This window comes from Manis javanica, chromosome 6 (genome assembly GCF_040802235.1).
Source record: "Manis javanica isolate MJ-LG chromosome 6, MJ_LKY, whole genome shotgun sequence".
Lineage (NCBI taxonomy): Eukaryota > Metazoa > Chordata > Mammalia > Pholidota > Manidae > Manis > Manis javanica.
Window position 1 is genome coordinate 22,556,868 of NC_133161.1, and position 22,579 is coordinate 22,579,446.

The following is a 22,579-nucleotide window of genomic DNA, read 5'->3' on the forward strand; positions in this document are numbered from 1 at the left end:
AAATCCTGTGGGGATGGCGCGACCCAGCCCCGTACCCTGGGCGGCGTGTGGGCGCGGCTTTCTGGTCGCCACGTCCCCTTTCACAGCATGTGACGGCTCCCACAGGGCTTCTTGGATCACCCTTCTAGTTATCTTCATGCCTACATGCACCTGGGCCGTATTACTCCGACTGTATCAATCGCCGACTGTATTGAACAATCCCAACTTCTTTCTCTTAAGCGCTACTGTCTCGATGAGGTAGTTTACAGGAGGCTCTTTACTTGTTGGCTCCAGTGTATCTTTCATCTTCATCTCCCATCACTCACCCTCACTTATCCTGCTCTCTGGCCCCCATAATCGCCGTGTTCCCTAACAGCCAGCCCTTTTACATCTCTGTGGTCTTTAATCATCAGAGGACCTCCTCTGCCTAGACTAGGGCATTTTCCTGATTCTCAGCCTTGTGAACCAGTAGAAGTCTGCCCTGATGCCACTAGACACAAGAATTCCTTTGTTTGCCTTTATAGTACTTTGTATCTTCATTACACTTTGCCAAATTTTGCTATAAAATACTGCTTATCCATATGCCCTCTAAACTAGGCTCTAGGGTAGAGATCTGCTTTATTCATTTTTATATCTATAGCTCTGAGCTTGCTGCCCAGTTCAAAGTACATGCTTAATAATGTTAAGTGAACCAAATAGATAAAACCCATTGATCGTCCCTGAATTAATACAGGAAATTATTCACTTATTTTCATGTCATATAATTAAAACAAGTATTAAATAAGGGTTATATTCAAAGCAAGTTAGTTTACTTTTATGCTCCTAGAGGTTGACAATGAATGCTCTGAGAATTCAGCTAATGGAGTGACAGTGACTCTTTGATGGTAGCCAGAGAGGGTTCTCAAGAAGAGATGACTCAGGTTAGAGTAAAGAATTCCTGAATGCACTATTCAGCAAAAGAAGTAACAGGAACAAGGACAAGTGGGGGACAGAGTGGAAGGTAAATTCTTAGGTTGGTTAGGGGATGAGGGAGGGACAAAAGACACGGCGGTGGGGGTGGGTCATGAGGGAAAACAGATGTTTCTCTTGGCAATGGAAAGTCCTAACAATCTGAGGAGCCTGAGCTGAAGGCAATGGGAATTGTGGGCCTTCATTTCTAAGCTTTCTGAAGGTTTCTAAGCTTGTGCCTACATGGAAGGTGGAATGAGATTAAAAGTGGTTCTTTCAGGGAGATGCATCTTTTAATATGATTAACTATATAAAGGCTGCATGAGGAAGTATTTTTAAAACTATATTTAAAATACCTCCTTGAAGTCAGGCACTGTGTTAGGTGATCCCACGGTGAATAGGACATGGTCCCAGCCCTCGAGGAGCCTAGTGGGAGAGCCACCTATCTTGGAAGTGTCCCAGAGGAGGCTAGATAAAATACTGGAACTCTGCCAGAGATGGGGCCCTCCAACCCTGAGATTCCCTGCGTTGTTAAGGATTTGGCCTAGTCAGAGCAAGGGAAATGGAAATGAATACTTATCTAAAAGAATTTTTGAAACTGGAAATAACAAGTCCTTGACTTAGTGACTGCTTGGATGAAAGAAATGAAGGAGCAATCAAAAGCTTAGTTTTAATCATAGGAAACTGGGAGAATGAACTGGATGAGAGGAAGACGAGGGAAATGAGTTAAGTTCAAGACATGGTAGTCTAAGGTGATGGCAGAACATCTAAAAAGAAAGGGCTGCTAGGCTGGAGGAGATACTTATAAGGGCCATTGGCCAGGAGGCAGCTCATGAAGCCATTAGAACAAATGAGTTTTCTCCAGAAAGAAGAAAAGTCCATCAGGCCTCACGGGAGCCCCAGAGGTAGGCAGGTAGAGGAGGAAAAGGACTTGAGGTGTGACACACATAAGAAACGTCACCTTAGCTTCTCCTAAGGCCCATCTAACCCTGGATCCTATCTCTGAGAGAAGCATTGAAGGACCATTTGTGGCAGGTATAGGGATGTCACCCCCAAAGGCTGGCTCTCTTCTCTAACCATCCCAACTCTGCTCGTATGGTGCCACTGAGTGTTCAGTGCACAAATAAATGTATTGTTTCCTGTGTGCCACACACTGTTGCAGACACTAGAGATACAACAGTGAACAGAACGGATCTCTCATGGTGCTTATATTCTGGTACGAAGACAATAAACAAAATAAAAGCAAAAGATATAGAATGGCAGATGGTGATGGGTATAAAAAAATAAGGAATAAAATAAAACAGGAAATGAGGAAAAGGAGTACTGGGACTATCAGGAGCAGTGTTGCAATCTTAGAAAGGGTGCCCAGGGAAGCTTCATGAAGAGGATGACATGGGAGTGAACATCTAAAGGGGGTGAATGACATTCCAGATAAAGGGAACAGCAGGGCAAAGACCCTGAGCTGACTCACGCTTGGTTTGAGAAGCCAGTGTGGTTGGAGAGCAGTAACTGAGGAGAGTTGAGAACATGAAGTCAGAGAGGTAGTAACAGTGATGGAGGGAGGGAGGGACACTGTGCAGGGCCTTTAGACCATTGTAAGGACATTTGCTTTTACTCTGAGTGAGATGGCATGGAAGAGAATGGCTACTTACCACACTGTTTCTTTTTCATCCTGTGAACACAACTATACTACATTTCCCAGCTCTCTTGCAGTGTAGCCCTGTGACTGAGCTCTGGCCAAAGGAAGACAGGCAGAAATGATGTCCATTACTTCCAGAACTGGCCATAAAAAAATGCCAGCCTGGTTATCCAGAGACGGGTAAGATTCCTCAAGGGAGGAACAACTAAGACAGGCACAGTCGCAGGGGGGCCATAAGGTGAGAAATTGGGGATCAACAGAGGTGAGGCTTAGAACCTCACCCCCCATGTTTTGAGAGAAATCTTCTGCATCCGTGGATGTTTTGTTGCCCTTGTCTAGCTTGGATTAATACTTAGTCTACAGGCACACACCTGATCATCTACATTTGCCCTCTTACAGCACTAAATTATGTTTTCTACCTTTATCTTGCATCTACCTACCACTTCAGCATTTTATTAAAAAAATACGGGAGAAATGTGGGATTCACATATAAATCAAGTATAAAAATCAAATGGATAATCATATCTGACTTGATTGTTCATAGTTCATGATGCGTGATCAAAACTGGAAGTTTCTGTGATATGACTGCCCTTGCACTGTTCACCATGTAAGAACTTATTTACTATGTAAGAACTTGTTCACCACATAAGAACTTGTTCGTTATGCTTCAGAAGATTGGCAACTGTTGAGAATTAGGCTTGGGGTTGATTAATGATTGTGCATTGAGTCCCCTATACAGAATCTTATTGTTGTTAACAACCATTTGATCAATAAATATGAGAGATGCCCTCTCAAAAAAAAAAAAAAACCTGCCAGGTGCCATTCTCCAAGTTCTATGTCTTTCTGTGGCAACCTTAGAAGCTATGTAGTGCAGATGTCAAATCACAAGATGGAAGGAGCCCAGGTTCCTGTTAAAGAGCCACTTACTGAACACACTTTTTGGATTTTTTGTGAGAAATGAACTTCTTTTGGTTATTTTATGCAATCTTAGAAAGGGTGATTCTCTCTTGGCATAACATATGTCTAACAGAGTTAGCATTACCTTAACTAGTACAGATGGGAAGCCATTGGAAAATTTTGAAAAATGACATAGGTTTTTTAAATGGGTCACATTAGTCCAAAGAGAGTAACATTAGAAACAAGCTGCCCATTTAGCACCTTTTGCAACAATCCAGGTGGTAATGATGGCTTGGTCCTGGTAGCAGTGGAAGCAGAAGTGTCAGATGCTACATATATCTTGAAAGTAGTCTAAAAGGACCCTTGATAGGTTGGAAATGGGGTGGAGAGAAACAGAGGAATAAAGGATGACTCCAGGGTTTTGAGCAAGTAGAAAAATGGAGCTGCCATTTACTAGGATAGAGAAGACCTTGTGGGGAGCAAATCTTGAGGAATAATGTTGGAAGACTAGTTTTGGACATGTTAGGATGACTATTAGATATTCAAATGAAGGTGTCAAGTAGGCAGTTGGGTATATATCTGTGGAGTTCAGTGTCCTGGAGTAGACATATAGATCCGTGAGTAATGGGTAATGTGTGGTATGAAAACATTAGTTTTGAATAGAAAAGACCCAAGGACTGAATCGTGGAAAGTTCTGATGTTTGGACATGGTGGAGGGGTTTGACAGACTAATTAAATAAGTGACACGCTGCAAACAGTCAGATGAGAACTGATTGGCCATTGGCTTTAGCAATGTGGGGATCCAGTTTGGTGGGGTAGTGGGTACAAAAACCTACTGGAGGGGTTCAAGAGAAAATGGGGAGGATGAATGGGGAGGAAACCCATTTTTATTATTTAGGGTTGGACAAAAATGGGACAGAGAGGCCAAGAGAAGTTTTTTTTTTGTCCTGTTTTAAAATGGAAGAAATAATATATTTAGGAGAAATACCAGCTTGTTTGTTGCTGTTGGAAAGGATCTAGGAGTGAGGAAGAAATCGATGTTGGAAAAAGAAGGGAAAGTTGCTGGAGGAATGTCCTTGAGTAGATGAGATGGGACAGGATCTAGTACAAAAGGGGACTTTGCTTAGAGTTAAGACAGTTCTTCCTAGTAACAAGGAGAGAAACTAGGTCTGTGGATCTGGTTCCACGTAACTGGCAGATATGGTGGTGAGAGCTTGGAGTTCTTTGTCAATTGCTTCTCTGTTCTCAGTGGCACTGGGGGTTTGAGGAAAGAGAAGTTGTGAAATAGCCATTCAGCAAAGAGAACAGACAAGGGAACATAGTGTGATCTCCAGGCAACATTAAGGACCCTCTTGAGGCTTGAGCTTATGACTTTAAGGTGAGACTGGTGAGTTCGTCATGTGGTTTTCTAAAGGCAAGTTTAGTGGCATGGTGCAGGCATGGACTTGGGGGAGAGTTAGACTCAGCCAAGTGAATACAAAAAAGTGGAAGAAACACAGAGGAGTTGAGGGCACATGCCAGGGAGTGATAATAATGACTGATCATGGAATCTAGGCTGGAGGGACAGTGAAAACCCAGAAGGAGCAATAGATGGCAGGATTGGTGGGGTCAAAGGATTATTTGGCTCAGAGGGAAAGATGAGAGGCAGTATAACTGGAAAGAGGGAACAATGGGGTGGGGTACAGGTCCTTAACAAACTCTGGAGTACAATCAGGGGAGTCAGTGGCTGGGGAAGGTGGAGGACAGAATCACTGGGCAGCAGTTCAAGGGACAGTGGCCAGGAAAGATCATCCATGCACATGTTGAAATCACCCAGAGTTAGGACATAAACCATCACTGAAAAGAGTGATGGTGATCCAGGGGTTTATGTTTTAGCTCTTCAGCCGTTTCAGTTTGAAAACCACTTCAGTGAAGAAAAAGACCCTCTAGGATATCATAAATCGAAGCAAGATTTTTTTTTTTGGATAAAAAAGCCTTCTAATTGGAAGGTTGGGCAGTTTTCTAAAATACTCATTAGTCTGGCTTTTATGAACGTGAAATTTGTGCATTTTAAACAAAGAGACCAGTCTATGGTCCGTCTGACAGACACTTACTGACTCTTTTGATTTATAATTTGTGAACCTCTGATTTACTTATACTTTGAGCCTGTATCTCTTCTCTTTGGAATAGCTAATTTAGTAAGCACTAGCAAGGTATGTTGACAATTCGAGGGGGTGTCATACACAAAATAAATTGAACCAGTGTTTATAGGGCCGAGACAATAGCATACTTAGAAAGTGTGAACTCAGAAGAAAAATTCCCCTTATAAACACCTTGTCTTACTACCTTCTGCAGGAGCCTTTCTGAAGCCTCAAACCCAGACCTCCGTTTAGAACACCAGGGCTGGACTGAAAAGTCCAAGTTAGGGAATGTGCTACAGAAGACGGTCCAAAGCTTGAATCAGAAAAGAGGGACTGACAAGAAAAACTGGCAGAAAGGGAAATTTAAGGAGAGGCCCTTGGCTGGAATTCATTTCTGACCCCTCATACTTGTCCAGAACAGAAATGAAAACACATTTCTTTTTTTGTATATGGCCTTACTTTCAAGTTTTAAATATGATAAGTAGAAACTTGATGAGGCGCCTCTCAGTGGTGTAGTTCTTCTCTTTCCTCTTCAGCTTCTCTCCCAAGTGTCTGTTACCACCTTTCTGTGTCTCCCCTCTTCTCTGACTTCCTCCCTCCAACTTCCCCTTCACCTCCATGCCCTCTTCCACCTCTCCTCTGGTCCTGCTTCTCTTCTGTTCCTTCTCTCCATCTATTGGTCCCGGCCCTTCCAAAAGCCACGTTGTCTTGTGCCCACCCTGGTGGTGGTGGGGTGGAGGGGAGGTGCCGTGATGTGCGGTGGTGGGGAAGCAAAGTTATATACGGGAATAATGCTGAAATAAGGTTCTCATCTGGAGCCCACTCCCAAATGGTTCTCCAAGGAAAGGCTATGTTGTCAGCACAAGATAATTCTAGTTTTTTCTTAGTTGCAGCTTTCTTCTCCCCTCTATCCAGACAGAATCCCTCTGAAAGCTGAATGCTGCAGTGGCATTGATGAGGTCTGCGTAGATTCTTCCTGGTGTGAGAAAAGGCTCAAATATAATTTCCTGTTAGTGTAGAACAGAAAAATGTTCAATAAGATATGTATAACTTGCCTAAAATGCTCTTCTGGGGGCAAATAGATACTGATGTCAATTTTTAAAATTGTCATCTATAACAGGTATCTTGTAAGACTGAGTGGTTTTTTCATATTTTATTTTAGAAAACATAAATCACTCCTACCTTTTTGGGGATCTATCTCTGGTCAGACATAGGCACATAGGAAGTACTTAATGAATGTTTGTTAAATGAGTAGCGGGTAGATGGGCGAGCCCTGGAGTGTGGAAATATAAGGGTTGGGCCCCACTGAAGTTTGACACCCTCCCCCTCCTCCTGGCCTAGCTTCTTCTCACTCTCTGTTGCAGAAGGTTGGGGCACCCCAAGAGCTCTGGAAGGGAAAGGGGAGAGCCAGCTCCCCACTGCCTCAGAGAAAGAGCCCACCGGAGCTCGGCAACCCCCCATGCCACCCCAGCAGGGAGGGAGCAGCTCTAGCCACAGCAGGAAGGGTCAGCCTCATCACCATCCCTTCAGAGCTGCTTGCAGGGACTCCCATCGCCTCTGGTGGTGCCACACTTGGGATTTCTGCCAGCCCCATTGGAGGTAAAAAACAGGGAAATAAGAGGGTTAAGGTGGATGGCACTCCCACTCCCACCCAACAGCCTCGTGGAATCCCTCCCCAAGGACTCTAGGCCTGAGGTGGAATCCAGGCCTGTCCCATGAGGGTAGCTGGATGAATCCCCTGTCCGTACTGATGTGTGGGGCCAGCTGCAGCCCTGAGGAGGCTGCCAGAGTGCTGAGGAGTGAGAGTGTCTGTGGCCCGGAGGGGTTCTCTCTTTCCCACTCGCTGTAAGTGAACGAATCTCTCCAACTGAAGTCGCTGGTGCAAGGGATGCAGTCTTCAGCGGGAGTATCTTTTTCTAGGTCAAAAAGGAATGCATTTGTACTGTAATTCACAGAGCACTCTCAGAGAATGCAGCCAGTATTTGTGGGGTGTTTATTATAGGCTAGACACTGCTCCCATCAATTCCATGCATTAATGCTCTTTTAATCCTCACAACAATGCCGACAGGTCACTGCTGCTGTAGTCCCCATTTTATAGATGAAGAATCTGAAGCCCAGCGAGGTGAACTAACTCACCTATATCACCTAATGAGGAGGCAGAGCCAGAATTCGAAGCTAGGCAGGCAGGCAACAGGGCCCATGTTTTTGCCACTACATTGTGTGAAGGCAGTGCGGGTAAAAGAAGGGAACCAATGTGACTTGGAGAGGTTAACCAAGTGAATTTCCCCAGGAGATTTAGCTAGCCGAACTGGCAATGGCCTTGAACCCAGATGGCTGGAAGCCAGAGCCTGTTCTTGGTCCACTTGGCTTCAGCTACTCAAGGGGTGGCTCGCAGCCCCCAGCTTTGGCGTCTCTTGGGAGCATGTTTCTCCTGGGAGAAGTACACAGTCTCAAGTCCACCCCAACCCACTGAATCAGAATGTGCACTTTAACAAGGTCCCCAGGGAACTGTTAGCCCATTAAAGTTTGAAAAGCACTGCAATAGGCCATACCAGGCCCTGATGGGCAGTTGAAAGATTCAGCCTCACAGGCAAGCTTTGGGACACTGGTTTTTCCAAGCTTTGGGACACTCTTTTCTCATCCAAAAATTCCAAGAAACTGGGTGTAACTGCCCTTCCAAACTGAAAGGGTATGCTACCTGGCCCAAAGAGAAAAGAGGGCTTCCCTCAGCCCCAAGGAAAGAGAAGTGTCCTGGATGGTAGTACCTATGACACCAGATCTCCTGTGACTGAAACTCTGTTTTCTCAAGTCCTAGAAATAAGTTTGAAATATTCTCTATTTCTGTCTTCTTCAACCTCAATCTCATGGGGTATGTTTTGTGTCTCTGTGTGTGTATATGTGTGAGATTGAATGTGTGGATAAAAACGTTGATGAATCATATTGTATTATCAGTCACACAGCATGAAAAAACAATCACAGACTTGGAGAAAATGTGGGCCAGCATCAGCTCTACTCATCACTTAGAATAGGGCTGTGAACTGGCAGCCTGCAGGCTGAATTCAGTCTGCAGATATGTTTTGTCTGCCTACTAAGTTTTGGTTTATATCATGCTTTAGTTTTCTAATGAGGCAGGGAGTATGTCACATAAAAAATCAGAGTATCTGGCAATACCAGGCCCATGTTTCAGCATGACAACAATTAATTGAAGACTTAATAGAAACCTTCTGTTTCTCACTGCCACTGTCCCACCACTCCCTATTGTCTCCTCAGTGCTGAAACCAAGTATCAGTCCAGCTATTGTTTTACATACAATAGAACTGAGAGAAAAGTCAAACATTTCTTACATCCATGACACCTAGATTCTTTGCCCATTTATAGCCACCTGCAGACATACGAGTTATAATCCCTGGTTTGGATGTAAATTGGCAGAGCTCCCCTGGGATTTATGTAGTCCTCTAAATCCCTAATATAATGTGATATTCTGGCTGTCTCCTGAGCCAGTTTGGAGGAGTAATTTATTAGTGGTTGTGGTGCACAGATGTCCTTGAACTCCTATTGTGTTCCCAGCCCTTGCTTGCTGTAGTAGACAATTCAGGGGCATAAAAAAAATTTAGTAATGTTAAAGAAACAAGACTTAAACCTAAGAAACAATTAAAGTATAAAATAAAAGAGGTTACAACCAAGGAAAGATTAGTCTGGGCAGGAAGGTATTGTGAGGTGTACTGGAGGAATAGGTAGGATTGAGAGTAGAGTTTCAGGAGGAGGGGAGCAGAGAGGGGATGAATAAGGTGTGGGAAGAATAGCTAAGGTTTGATCTGAGCAGTAGAGAGATGATGAGGTGGGGGTTCCTGTTTGAGGAAGAGAAAGTGATCAGGAGGGACGGGCTGTGGGGGAGAGGAGTTTATACGGGGACATGCGTATGAAGGTGAGTGGATTTGGGGTAAACTAGAACCTGGAAATAAATAGGGAATCAGCTACTGCTTCCAGAATGTGCGATGCTCTCTTACACAGACTCTGTGTCTCTTCTGTGAATGCCCTGCCTCATTCACTTTGGCCAGCCCATTTATACTCATCCCCTGTGACTCAGCCCGGACCCCAGACCCTCCAGGGTGGCTTCTTGGGAGGAGTGAGGGACCCCATCTTTGTGTTCCTGTGGCACCCAAGGCTTGAGCCTTGAATGTTGCCTGGAAGGAGAAGTGTTGAACTTGGGGATTTACCCATCTGACTCCATCAAATTATAAATCCCTTAAAGGGGTGGGGGTACTGTTTCTTTCTTCAGTGTAACTCCAAAGGCTTCAACTGTGTTTGGCACTTACCAAGTGCTCAACTCAAAGCATGTTTTTGAATGAATGAATGAACAAACTGGACAAAGATTACTGTTGTGGTCCAGACATGAGGTGATAAGATGGACTAGGAAAGGATCTGTGGGGACAGAAACGAAGAATACAATAAACATTTCAAAGAAAGAAATGGGTAGAATTTGATGCCAAATGGACTCTGGCCCCCAAAGAGCCTCAAGAAACTCAAACCAAGGTATGAAAGGGTGATTGTCATCCTGACATAACCAGGAAAGCTGGGGTGGGGAGCTGAAGAGGATCTTTCCTCCTACATCAGCAGAGCAGAGAGTTCTCCCACATGGCGCCCTGTGCCCTCCCTTACCTGAGCTGTCCTTTTTGGTCTTTGTCTCTTTGCTGCTCCTAGAGCTCCAGCCACTTCAGGATCAAGGAAATGAAGGTCAAAAGGAAAAGAACAGAGCATGAAACTTTCATTTCAAATTTTGTTTCTAGTTATATTTTTCTTGACACAAAAACTTTAGAGGCAGATATAAATATGAAAAAGGCCAGCTGTGGCTATATTGGGTGAGTGTGACGCAGATTAAAGTACCAGAAGAAAAAATAGGGAAGGAGGACGGGGACGAGTGGGGTGGGGGCAGCAAGCAGAACCCTTGCTGCTGGTTTTGCTGAGGGGAGTGGGCGTGACTCCATCTGTTTGGTCCTGTGTCTCAGCCAGTAGTTTATTTTCTGTTAGGTGCATTTGTTGCCAATGTGTAAATACTGATTTAATTGCAGCCAGACTAGAACCTGCCTGAATGAGGAGAAAAACCATCACTTGGGGCTTCTTTCTGGAAAATTAAAGAGAAAAAACTATAGGTACAAAGCAATTATTGCAATAACAGTGAATCATAAAATTAATTTTTCCCTATTTCTTGCATCCCTCTGATCGTTTTGTGCATGACAGCCCAGACCAGGTTGCCATAGCTTCCAGGCGGCTCTCTCTACACCTCCCTTCCCTCTCTTCAATGCCACTGTCACTGCAACAGCCAGCATGACCTTTTCAAAATGTAAATTGGATCATGTCACTTTCAGTTTAAAATGATGCTAAGGTTCCCATTACACTTCAAGTCTTAATTCATTCACATGGCTTCCCAAGCCCTATCTTGACCCCTGCCCACTTGTACTTATGTCCTTCCACCTCTGCCACCTCTTCCCCAGTGGCCTTCCTTCCCTCTCTCTAAACTTACCCCAGTTTCTTCCTCAGGGTGAAGCCTCCGTCTTAGGCTCGTTTGTTCCCTTACCTGCACAGCTTTCTCCACCCTTTATCTAGCTAATACCTATTTCTCCTTCAGGTCTTAATATTCTCCGACCTTTTGGAGATATAAAAAGCTGACTGTCAGTAAGCCCCACGTATCCCTTCTTCTCTCTCCTTCAGGGGCACAGTGTCTAATTTTGTGTTGGGTGCATGGCAATGTAGATGAAAAATACATTTCCCAGCCTCCCTTGCAGCTAGGTATGGCCATATGACTGAATTGTGGGCCAATGAATATAAACAGAAGCTGTCCTTTGTATAGTAATTTTTAAAAATCCATGATTTAACATTTTGAGATTTAACATTTGCAACGTGATTTAACATTTAACAAAAAGTTACTTCAACATATCATGATCTATTAGAGTCCAGAGCCCTCCAACTTAGCAATATGACATCTTACCCAGAAATTCCTTAATTACAGATCTCTATATGAAATACAAAGGGACAACCTCCAGTACAAATTCTTTTTTTTTAATTTTTATTTTGGTATCATTAATCTACAATTACAGAAAGAACATTATGTTTACTAGGTTCCCCCCTTCACCAAGTCCCCTCCACATACCCCATCACAGTCACTGTCCATCTGCATAGTAAGATGCTGTAAAATCACTACTTGTCTTCTCTCCAGTACAAATTCTTTAACAGCAGGCAACTGACAAGTCTTTTGCTTGTGTTAACATTTTTCTACATTCAACCCAAGTTAGAGTTAATAATGCAAGTTAACATTTATTGAGAGGTTATTTATATCTGCCTCTAAATCTGCTGAGGAGCATGCCAATTACTTGATGCATATGGGCTCATTTAATCCTTAAAATATCTGGATGAGGTTGGCACTATCATAATTTACATTGTACAGACAGGAAAACTGAGGCCCAAAGAAGTTATGCGATGTGCCCAACTGCTTACAGTTTTAGTAGTAACTTGGGCCCAGATCTGGGTGAGCTCTTAACTACTATAACAGATTGCCTCCTCTGACTCTACTAGTTTTCAGCTTACTGGCAGCACACAGAAAGAAGCTTTTATGTTCTGCCTCAGAGTTGCTGGTTCCTATTGTGAAAAAAGTCTCATCTTTCTCTTCTGCTGGCATTTACTCATTCATTTCTGTTCTCCCTTTTCTTTCAGACCACAAATCAAGCTCACTAGGACCCTTGTTCCTGCTTTATCTTTGCCCTCTGATGGTGGTGCCCTATAATCTAAGTGCTTTAACTTGTGTCTCATACCAACCAGTTTTAAGACTCCATGCCAAGTCACTTGTACATACAGGGACATTTCCTCAGGCAAACAGAAGATAGGCCTGTACAATGGTGCTTTCCAGAACAGATTATACATTTAGAAAATAACCACAGAAGCTCCATAAAGCCCAGGAGGAGGCCAGGTGAGTAGGTAAATGAACTCAAGGAGCAGCCAACATTTTAAACAATGGTTTGGTCATTTCTCTATAGGATTAGAAATTTGAGCCTTGAATGTTGCCTGGAAGGAGAAGTTTTGTGACTTGGGGATTTACCCTTCTTAGGAATCAGGAATTAGGTTTTACTTTTCCACCTGTGTCACTAATTTATTCTTACTATTGAAGAGCTACTCTTCATTTTTTATAAAATTCCCCCTCTGGAGTCCAGTCTATGATGCTTGCTGTGTGGAGAAGGAGAACAAGGCACCGAGAACAGGGAAAAAGTTGCCCCAAGTCAAGGAGACAGATTGGATACTCAGTGGCAGTGTGTCATGCCTTCTCTCTGTTCATTAACCAACTTACTTGGTTTCTGGGCCTTATAGCCCAGACCACCGGGTCTGCAGGAAGAGATATCAGGCTGGCCTGATTTAAGTTAAGTACCTGAACTGGTTTCGCTGGTGTAAGTCAGCAAAAATCAGAGAGAGGGCCTCACTGTCCGCCTTGGCCATTAGCTGCGTGAGGTTCTCACTTGGTTGGGAGGCTTGGGGTTTCTTCTGTGTTAACTAGATGGAGAGGAAAAGAAAGCCATGTGGTTAAGCCTTTGGTTCTCTTCATTTTTCTAGTTATGGTCACATCCTAAAGTCTTGGAACTCAAATTCTGGACAGCAATGTCAGCTGCTTAGAGAGGCAACTTGAGGCCATATCTGTTATGCCCCTGTATTGTTATAAATGTCCTTTGGTACCCTAAGGATAATATCGTCATTGAATAATTTAGATCATCTCTCTATTCTTATTAACATCCCTTAATATGTTATTGAATAGCCTATTCATATAAACTTTATATGTTCTACTTGGGTATTATTATTTGAATGTGGGGAGATAAAATATTTATTGTAGAAACTTAATGAATGTTTAAACAATTTCTCTAAGAAAATCCTATATTGAGCTGCTTTTTACACCTAAATTGCTTTCTTTCCTGTTACCTGCGATCCCCAAAGGTGCTCCAGCTGCACATGCTGCTCCTATTCATTCATTCATTTGATATTTATTGGATGTCAGCTGTATGCCAGGTACTAGCAATAGAGCAGTGCAGGAGACGTGAAAATCCCTGCCTGCACGGAGTTTATATCATAGCTCAAGTCAGTTTTATGCCACATGCTAAGGCCTGGGGCATAAAGGCCCAGTTGGCTCCATTGGTGAATTCTATCAAATATTTAAAGAATTAGTAGTATCAATTCTTCACAAACTCAGAAAACAGAGGAGGAGGGAACACTTCCCAAATCATTCAGTAAGGTTTGTATTACTCTAATACCAAAGCCAGGATTTCACATAGAGAGAAAACTACAGACCAATAACTCTAATGAACATAGGTGCAAAAATCTTTTGACAAACTGCTAGCAAACCAAATCCAGTAAGATGTCAAAAGGATTAGAGACTCCATAACCAAGTGGAATTTATTGCAGGAACACAAAGTTGACTTAACATCTAAAACTCAATGTAATACACTCTTTTCATAGAATAAAGGAAAACCTACATGATCATCTTAAATGCAGAAAAAGCGCTTGACAATATCTAATACCCACTCATGATAAAAACTCTCAATAAACAAAGAATAGAAGGGAACTTCCTCAACCTGATAAAGGGCATCTACAAAAACCCCACAGTTAGTATCATACTTAAAAGACTGAATGTTTTTCTCCTAATATCATGAACAAGGTAAGGATGCCTGCTTTTGCCACTTCTATTAAACATTGTTCTGTAGGTTCTAACTAAGGCAATAGGCAATAAACAAACAGATGGATCCATATTGGAAACAAAATAAAATTGTCTTTATAGATGACATGAATGTGTGTAGAAAATCCCAATGAATCCACAAAATCTGCTACATTTAACGAACAAGGATAATATACAAAAACCAATTGTATTTCTATATATTATCAATGAATGATGGAAACATGAAATTAAGAAAACACAATTCTATTCACAATAGTATTAGCAACAATAAAATACTTAGGAGTACATTTAACAAAAGAATGTAGCAGAACTTGTATGCTGAAAGCTACAAAAGCATTACCAAAAGATATTAAAGGAGATCCAAATAAATGGAAAGATATTCGTATTCACATATTGGAAAACTCAATATTATCAAGTTATCCATTCTCTCCAAATTGATGTATGAATTTGACATGTCCTTGTCAAAACTCCACAGGCTATTTTGTAGAAATTGACAAGCTGATCCTAAAACTTATATGGAAATGTAAAGGATCTAGAATAGTCAAAATAATTTGAAAAAGAACAAAATTGGAAGACATACATCACTCAATTTCAAAACTTACTATAAAGCTACATTAATCAAGACACCACGGCATTGGCACAAGAATAGGCAAACAGATCAACAGAACAGAATTGAGAATCCAAAAATAAATTACTACATTTATGGTCGATTGATTTTTTGACAAAGGTGCCAAGGCAATTCAATGGGAAGTACATTAATAGTAACTCAAAGTGGATCATAGACCTCAATGTAAGGGCTAAATACATAAAACTTTTAGGAGAAAACATAGGTTAAAAATTATTGTGACTTTGGGTTGAGCAGAGAAGTCAATTACCAGGTCCATAAAAGAAAAAATTGATAAATTGTACTTATTTAAAATTTAAAACGTTTGCTCCACAAAAGACACTGTTTAAAAAATGAAAAGACAATTCACAGACTGGGAGCAAATATTTGCAAATCATATATCTGATAAAGGACTTATTTCCAGAATATACAAAGAACTCTAACAACTAAATAAGAAAACAAAATCCAATTTTAAAATGGGCAAAATACTTGAATAGACATGTCACTGAAGAAATGACTAATAAACCCATGAAAAGTTGCTCAATATCATTAGCCATTTGGGAAATTAAAATTAAAATCACTACACATCCAGTAGAATGCCCTTAGTCAAAAAGACAAGACAATACCAATGTTGGTGAGGATATGGAGAAACTGAAATCCTCATGCACTGCTGTGACAATGTCAAATGGTACAGCCACTTTGGAAAACAGTTTGTCAGTTTCTTTAAAAGTTAAACATAATCTTTCCATATGACCCAGGAATTTCATTCCTTGGAATATACCCAAGACAAATGAAAACATGTTTATACAGAAACTTTAACACAAATGTTCACAGAACCATTATTCATAATAGCCAAAAACTGGAAACAAAACAATGTCTACCAACTGGTGAATGGATAAATGAATGTGGTATATCTATACAATAGAATACTATTCAGCAATTTAAAAGAATGAATTATTGATGTGACTCTGCCACAGAGTTGGCTCCATGCTACAATGTAAATGAACCTGAAAAACATGAAGCTAAGTGAAAGAAGCCAGACACTAAAGACTACATATTGTAGGGCTCCATTGATATGAAATGTCTAAGAAATGTGAATTTCCAGAGACTCAAGACAGCTCAGTGGCTGCCTAGGGCAGGAAGCAGAACAGAGAATGACTGCAAATGGGCCAAAGGAATTTTTTAGAGTGACAGAAATGCTCTAATATTGGATTGTGGTGTCACACAACTCTATATCTTTACTGAAGGTGTTGAAGTGTATACACATACAATGGGTGAATTTTATGGTTGTAAACTGTACCTCAATAAAACTGATTAGAAAAGGCCTAAGGCAGGGCAGGGGTCGCCTTCAAGGGTGATCACATACCAGCTCACCTAAGCTCCACAACTTAGCTCTGGCCGTGGCTGGAGCCTGTAATGGTGCCCACTTACCTGAGAGTCTCCTGCAGGGCTGCTGCAGTTCCTGGGTACCAGACAGTGAGTGACAAGAATCCTAGGGTCTTTGGTGGTGATGGACAGGCCCTCCTGCAGAATTTGAACCAGTTGGATCCAGAGGTGGAATACAGTCCTAGGATGATCAGGGTGGAGCCTTAGGTAGTAGATCTTCTCAGTGATTGTCCTCAACCGCAGGATGTGCTGAAGCTGGTCACAGACCTGGAGCTCCACAAACTTCAATGGGAGAATCCTAAAGGCACAAGGGGAAGACGTTTTGATAACCCTCTTGCTTCTCCTTTGGAACTGAGGCTCTTTTGCAGGTAGGAGAGAGAAGTGCTCAGCACACTGGTGCTCAAACTTTGGGAGATAGATTCACCTGGAGAGCTGTTAAAATGCAGACACCTGAAGACACACCCTAAAACTCAGATTCAGTAGCTCTGGGTTATAGCCCTGGAGTCTGCATTTTAACCTCCACCTACCCTACCACGATAGTCATGCTGGTTTTCTCTAGGTCCTGCTTGAGAGTGATAGCCTAGGAGTAAGGCAGCTGTGGTCATAGGGTTTTTCAATTTCTTTCTTGATAGCACAAAGGGAACTACTCTCCTCTGCCCGAGCTGACTGCACTGTCCAACTTGTCCATTCATTTATCTAATGCCTTGAATTTTAGCTGGCATGAAGTTCAAGAAGCTGGCTTTGGATCAAATATTAGTCAGCTGGGGCTGGGCTCTACTTGCTACAGGTGCACTCAGAACAAAATGGAAAGGTTTATCACTGAGGCAACATGCAGAAATGAAGGGTTGACTTGGACGTTTAGAGATTCTTGAGATATCTTACCAATTATTTGAAGAGGCTCAAACATCAAAAAGGGCTGTTTCATCCCAGACACATGTGATGCCACTACGTGTCACATTTTTAAGTGAGACTTAGTTCCATTCACTTTACCAGCAGGAAAACTGCCATGAGCAGGTAACTAACAAATATCCAAGTCCAGTTGCATACCAAGCACTAAGACCTGCATCTCCCAATCCATGCTCCACCTGCACACCTCACTGCCTCCCTGCCCCTCTGCCCAAACTGGCAAGATCTGTAAATTCAGCAGGAAGAGCACAGTGAGAAGGAAAGCGGGCATGCTGACTGGCCCCTCATCGCTCTCCATACCTCCCTCTGCCCTGCTTGGCTTCCATGTTTCCAGTGCACCCTCTGTCTTGAGTTACTGTTGTCCAACAAGATGAACGTCACTGCAGATCACTTCTCTGCCTTCTCCCCTCCTTGAGTTTAGTCACAAAGCAGCCTCTGCTTTGGAGCCACCCTTCACCCTGTTCCCAGCTGTACCACTTACCTCTTCAGTATGATGTTTGGGGCTGTAGACGGTCTGTTCCATGTTTGGCTCTGCCCCTGGTGCCATTTGACACTGGCCATGAGGAGGATGTTGGGAAGGGGCAGGCAGGGCACAGAGGAGGTTACCCCAAGGGCCATGGTGTTGGAGGCTTTGTTGATGTCTATCCAGTTCCTGCCCTTTTTGACCTGCAAAGCAGCCCCACGGGCACTTTTTGGCAGCCTGAGTATTTGGCAGCAGTGGCAATTTATTTTAGGAAGGATTTCTCAGCCTTGGCACTATTCACATTTTGGGCTGGATAATTCTTTGTTTGGGGAGGAGGGGGGCTCTTGTGCACTATAGGAAGTTTAGCAGAATCCTTGGCTTCTACCCACTAGATGCCAGTAGCAATCCCCTCCCTTCAAAAATGTCTTCAGACATTGCCAAATGCCCCTGGTGGGGCGGGGGCAAAATCTTTGCTTGTTGAAAACCACTGTTGGAACCTATATATTCTATATATTGGTTAAACAACTATAATAGTATTTACACTACTTACTATTAGCAATTGCCCACAAGAACCGTAACCCAGAAGTCCCCTGACGTGTCACATTTCTGTGATTCCTCCCCATACTGTTTCCTGGCCTTTCTTAGAAAAGCTTGTCCTTTGGCCCTTCTTTGAGGGGCCCTCTTATCTCCTGCACCTTCCCTGCACAGTCAGGTCCCTTGCAACTCCCAAGTGCTGTTTATTCTGGGTTCCCCCAGACCTGAGGAGACCCCAGTAAGGAAACAAAAATGCCCCGAGTGCCCATTGCACAAGGCCTTCGCCTCCCGTGTTTGCATGTAACAACCAGGTCAGTCCAACCCCTTTCACAAGAGAGGAAACTGGGCTCAGGGAGTGCAGGTCACTTGCATAATGACACTCTCACTGACGAGAAAGCCAGGGACCACACTGTGAGCCCAGGTCTGTCTCGGAGCCCAGCTCCCATTCTCTCACCAATCAGCATTTCTGCTCTGAACCCTTATAGGGTACCTCATTTCACTGCCTCTTTGTTCATTTCTTTGGGCTGACAGCCCGGGGGAGGTAAATTGAGGGATTCAGATACCAAATCCTCTGCTCAGAGCAGAGAACACCCCAGCTCTTTTCCTAGGTTGACAACTGCCTGGGGCTCTGCAAAGTCAGGGTCAAATGGGGATGGCCTTGCGAGCTCACTGACTCCTTGCTTCTGTCCTCACTTCACTCTAGTCCCAGGGATGGGCTCTCCTGGTCTCATCTTGGGAACAGGTTTAGAAAAATCAAGGAGTGCCATTATGAGTGACCCCTAAGTACCTGGACAAAGTTGCTTTCAAACACCACTGAGTCAGGGAACAGGTTGAATTCTGGAGAATGAACCGTCTGGCAGAGCAGTCCCTCCTCCACACCCAGGCCCACTCCAGGGTTTGGTTCCTTATCCACAGGCAAGAGGCCCCCGAATTCTTCCCAGGCATTCAGGGAAGGGAAGGTTAGATAGGATTTTGTGACTTTTACTGCCTCCTTCAATTTCCACCAAGTCTTTCTATGTGGAACTGATGGCAACATTTCTGCGCATACTCAGGGGCCTGCTGCATTTGTCCTAGGATCTACCTCTCCCCTCCTGGCCTGGGACAGCTAGCCAAGGCCTGGGACGGCCAATCAGCTCACAATGATGAATGGATGACGTCATGAAAAGCCAGGGCAGGAAAAGGAAATGCAGAGGAACCTCCCTTTTCCTCCAGATTGCTTTTATGACTTGTTTATGCCCTGACATTCTCTAGACCTTCTCGAGACCCAGGGGCACAGCGCCCCAGAACTTGCTGAGAAAGTAGTGAGCAAGAAGGCAGGCCTCTGAGAAGCTCTTTGTGCTGCTAAGAGGAAAATACCCTCCCTGCCTTTTAACCCTCCCTAACTTCTAATGCAACCTACCCCAAAAAGTTTTAAGAGCTGTTGTCTGTTTAAAACCCAGCCTTTCTGAGGTTTACAGGATGCAGGCCCCACACACCCTGGCTTATCTGAAGGTTTTTTCTGGTTATGGAAGGAGCTACAGGGCTATAGTCTGTCTACTACAGGGCTCTGTGCTCTGCTACGGCTGGCTGGTTAGTTCTGCAGAACTTAGTTCCCTTAGGAGGCCAAACTGAAGGAGCAGTGGAAATAATTAGTTTCTTACCCAGAGACTGGCTTTGTGAGGCTGCCAGCTGGGAGGAATAGAAACGGGAGACAGCTGTGCTGGGCCAACAAGCCATGCACTGCCCCCCGCAGGAAGACAGTGCTCCTCATTGCTGAGCCAAAGGAAGACAGAACCCCAAACCTGGGCTGGCTGGACCAGGGGCAAAGAACCAAACAGGCTGCCGACTATTCAAGCCCACTTCAGGGAGAAAGTACATTCTAATTTGGACAAAATTCCAGAATTAATTAAATCATGTATTAGCCATCAAAGTCAAATGTCATCAATTTAGAAAAGCAATTTGGCAACCAATACATGCAACATGCAACATGCAAGCATGGAGGTTCATTTTTATATCTTATTATCAAGTCAGGGAGAGGGCCAAAAGGTCATGAGGCTTTCCTTATCTGATTCCACCAGGCCCTCATCTGGTCATTTCTATTATGCCCCTGCTCAAGCACCTGTAACTGCTCCCTGATTGGTTAAGCAACTTCTGCACTCAAATGCCTCATTTTTTGTTTACCATGTGGGAAAAATGTCCTTCATGGTAACATTCTCTAAGGATGGGGTCAGAGACCATGACCTGTGGTTTACATTTCCCCAGGAACAGCACACAGTATGAATGTGGTGGCAGTTAATGTCCTGATATGATGCTTTTCACAGTTAAAGCTTACCCACAAGAGAAGAGCTCATTGGCTTAGATATGTGGTTTGTATATGTTTGGCCACTGGCATATTCAAAAGTCCCCTTCAGTTGGGAAGGTGACTTTTTATATTTTCCATACAAGCCTGTTAAGCCCAATTCTGTGCTGTGTGGAAGAGGCTCTAACACCCAATCTAGAAAGCTAGCTATGAGGAAGTAAGCTTTTAACTCTAAACAAAATGCTGAGCAATGATAAAATGGTGCTTTAAGATGTCTACCCCTTCTTACCTGCCCCAGCCAAGCCTCAAAAACTAGCACACTGAATCTTCTTAAAAACCATTTGACAGATACTTGGTTGCCCAGCTCAATATCCATATTCTCCACTCCTTTTGTAATAGAATATCTGATTTTTAGTTGGGCGCAAGTTTCTGGAATAAAAATTACATCTCTTGGCCTCTCTTACAGCTGGGTAAGGCTATATGACTGTGTCTGGCAAAAGAGATGTAAGCTCAAGTGTTAGATGCAATTTCTGGGGGGAGTCATTGTAGGAAGGGGGCATGCTCTTTTTCACTCTGTTTCTTCCTTCTGGCTGGAATATAGACTTGATGGCTGGAGCTTAAGCAGTCCCATTGTGCCACAGAGTGCCATACTAAGGATGGTAGCATAGCCAGACAAAAGGGTTCCAGTTCCTTAATGACCATAAAACTACAGTACTAGTCCTAGACTGTGTACCTCCAGCTTCTTTTTTGTGTAAGAGAAATACATTTGGGTTTTCTGTTACATGGAGCCAGACTTAAAACTAGCTGATACACATTTTATTAAAAAAATAAGGGGGAAATGTGGGATTCACATATAAATCAAGTATAAAAATTAAATGAATAATCATATCTGACTTGATTGTTTATAGTTCCGTGATCAAAACAGAAACAGTTTCTGTGATATGACTGCCCTTGCATTGTTCAACATGTAAGAACTTGTTCACTATGTAAGAACTTGTTCGTTATGCTTCAGAAGACTGGAGACTGTTGAGAGTTAGGCTTTGGGTTGATTAATGATTTGTGTATTGAGTCCCCTATACAGAATTTTATTGTTGTTAACAACCATTTGATCAATAAATATGAGAGGTGCCCTCTCAGCACCACTCTTGCATGGTTAAAAAAAAAACTAGCTGATACAATAATATCAAATTCCTATCTACTCTTCTGGACTAATTTTAAAGGAAATGATGGTATTATTTACCAATAACTCTAAGCAATGAAGAAAACAGGGTACATTTACAGGAAATTAGGACCTTAAGAATAACAACCATATAACTTCTGGGAAAAGTTGTATAAATACATATTCCAATAATATGAGAAACAGTTTGCTTTTGTTTCCCTGTGCATTCAGTGACGTTGAAGCCACCACAGTTGTTCCTATTTTGCACAACTGGTGATGAGCACTTTGGTGACAGCATCCTTAACTATGGTGACTGTTCTTTGGTTTGGGGCTAAAGTCATATTGGCAACATCAGGTATCATTTCAAAGCTTGCTCAGGAATGACAAGCTGATTGTCAGTTAGGTCTGGGCCCAGGTTATGTGGGGCCTAAGTTTATACAATTTTGGAGACTCTTAAAAATACTGGAGAGAGGGGAGAATAAGAGTTATCGTCCAGTGGATACAGAGTTTAAGTTTGGGAAGATGGCAAAGTTTTGGAGATGGATGGTGGTGATGGTTGCATAACAAAGTGAATGTAATACTGCTGAACTGTACACTTAAAAATTGTTAAAATGAGTTGTATGTTATATGCATTTATACCACAATAAAAATATTCTAGAACACAAAAATAAAATTTAAAAATTTCACAGAAGTATGTACAAATGGCTAGAGGTCCTCTTAAGGGCCTTGGTAGGTGACTAAGGGGCTCCCAAGCTTAAGATTTATTATCTTCATGGTAAATATGTCCTATTTAAATCTGTATCACTACCAAAAAAAACCCAAAAAAACTATTACATAAGCAGTTCCTATGCTTGTAGAGCATTAGAAAATACAGAGAAGTTAAAAAAACAAACAAACAGCATATTCCTACCTTCAGATGTTCTCCAGGGGAACTTCTCTATGAGAACTATGGGATGTGT

The 22,579-nt window shown here is 42.8% G+C and overlaps 1 protein-coding gene across 3 annotated transcripts; it reads right to left on the reverse strand.

The window, feature by feature from the left end:
• Window positions 1-5,937: 5,937 nt before the first annotated feature.
• On the reverse strand, window positions 5,938-19,286 carry GARIN1B (golgi associated RAB2 interactor 1B). Of its 3 annotated transcripts, none has more exons than XM_073239871.1 (7): window positions 18,971-19,286; window positions 17,668-17,852; window positions 16,326-16,578; window positions 12,998-13,119; window positions 10,243-10,295; window positions 7,332-7,499; window positions 5,938-6,559 (listed from the first exon to the last, which is right to left on the reverse strand). In XM_073239871.1, the coding sequence occupies exons 1-7, from the start codon at window positions 19,217-19,219 to the stop codon at window positions 6,456-6,458; spliced, it is 1,134 nt and encodes a 377-aa protein (XP_073095972.1). In that variant the 5' UTR covers window positions 19,220-19,286; the 3' UTR covers window positions 5,938-6,455. The 3 variants fall into 3 exon arrangements, with proteins under 3 accessions (XP_073095972.1, XP_073095975.1, XP_073095973.1); XM_073239874.1 differs by having other exon boundaries at window positions 5,938-6,590; XM_073239872.1 differs by lacking the exons at window positions 5,938-6,559; window positions 7,332-7,499; window positions 10,243-10,295 and adding an exon at window positions 10,321-10,705.
• Window positions 19,287-22,579: the final 3,293 nt, after the last annotated feature.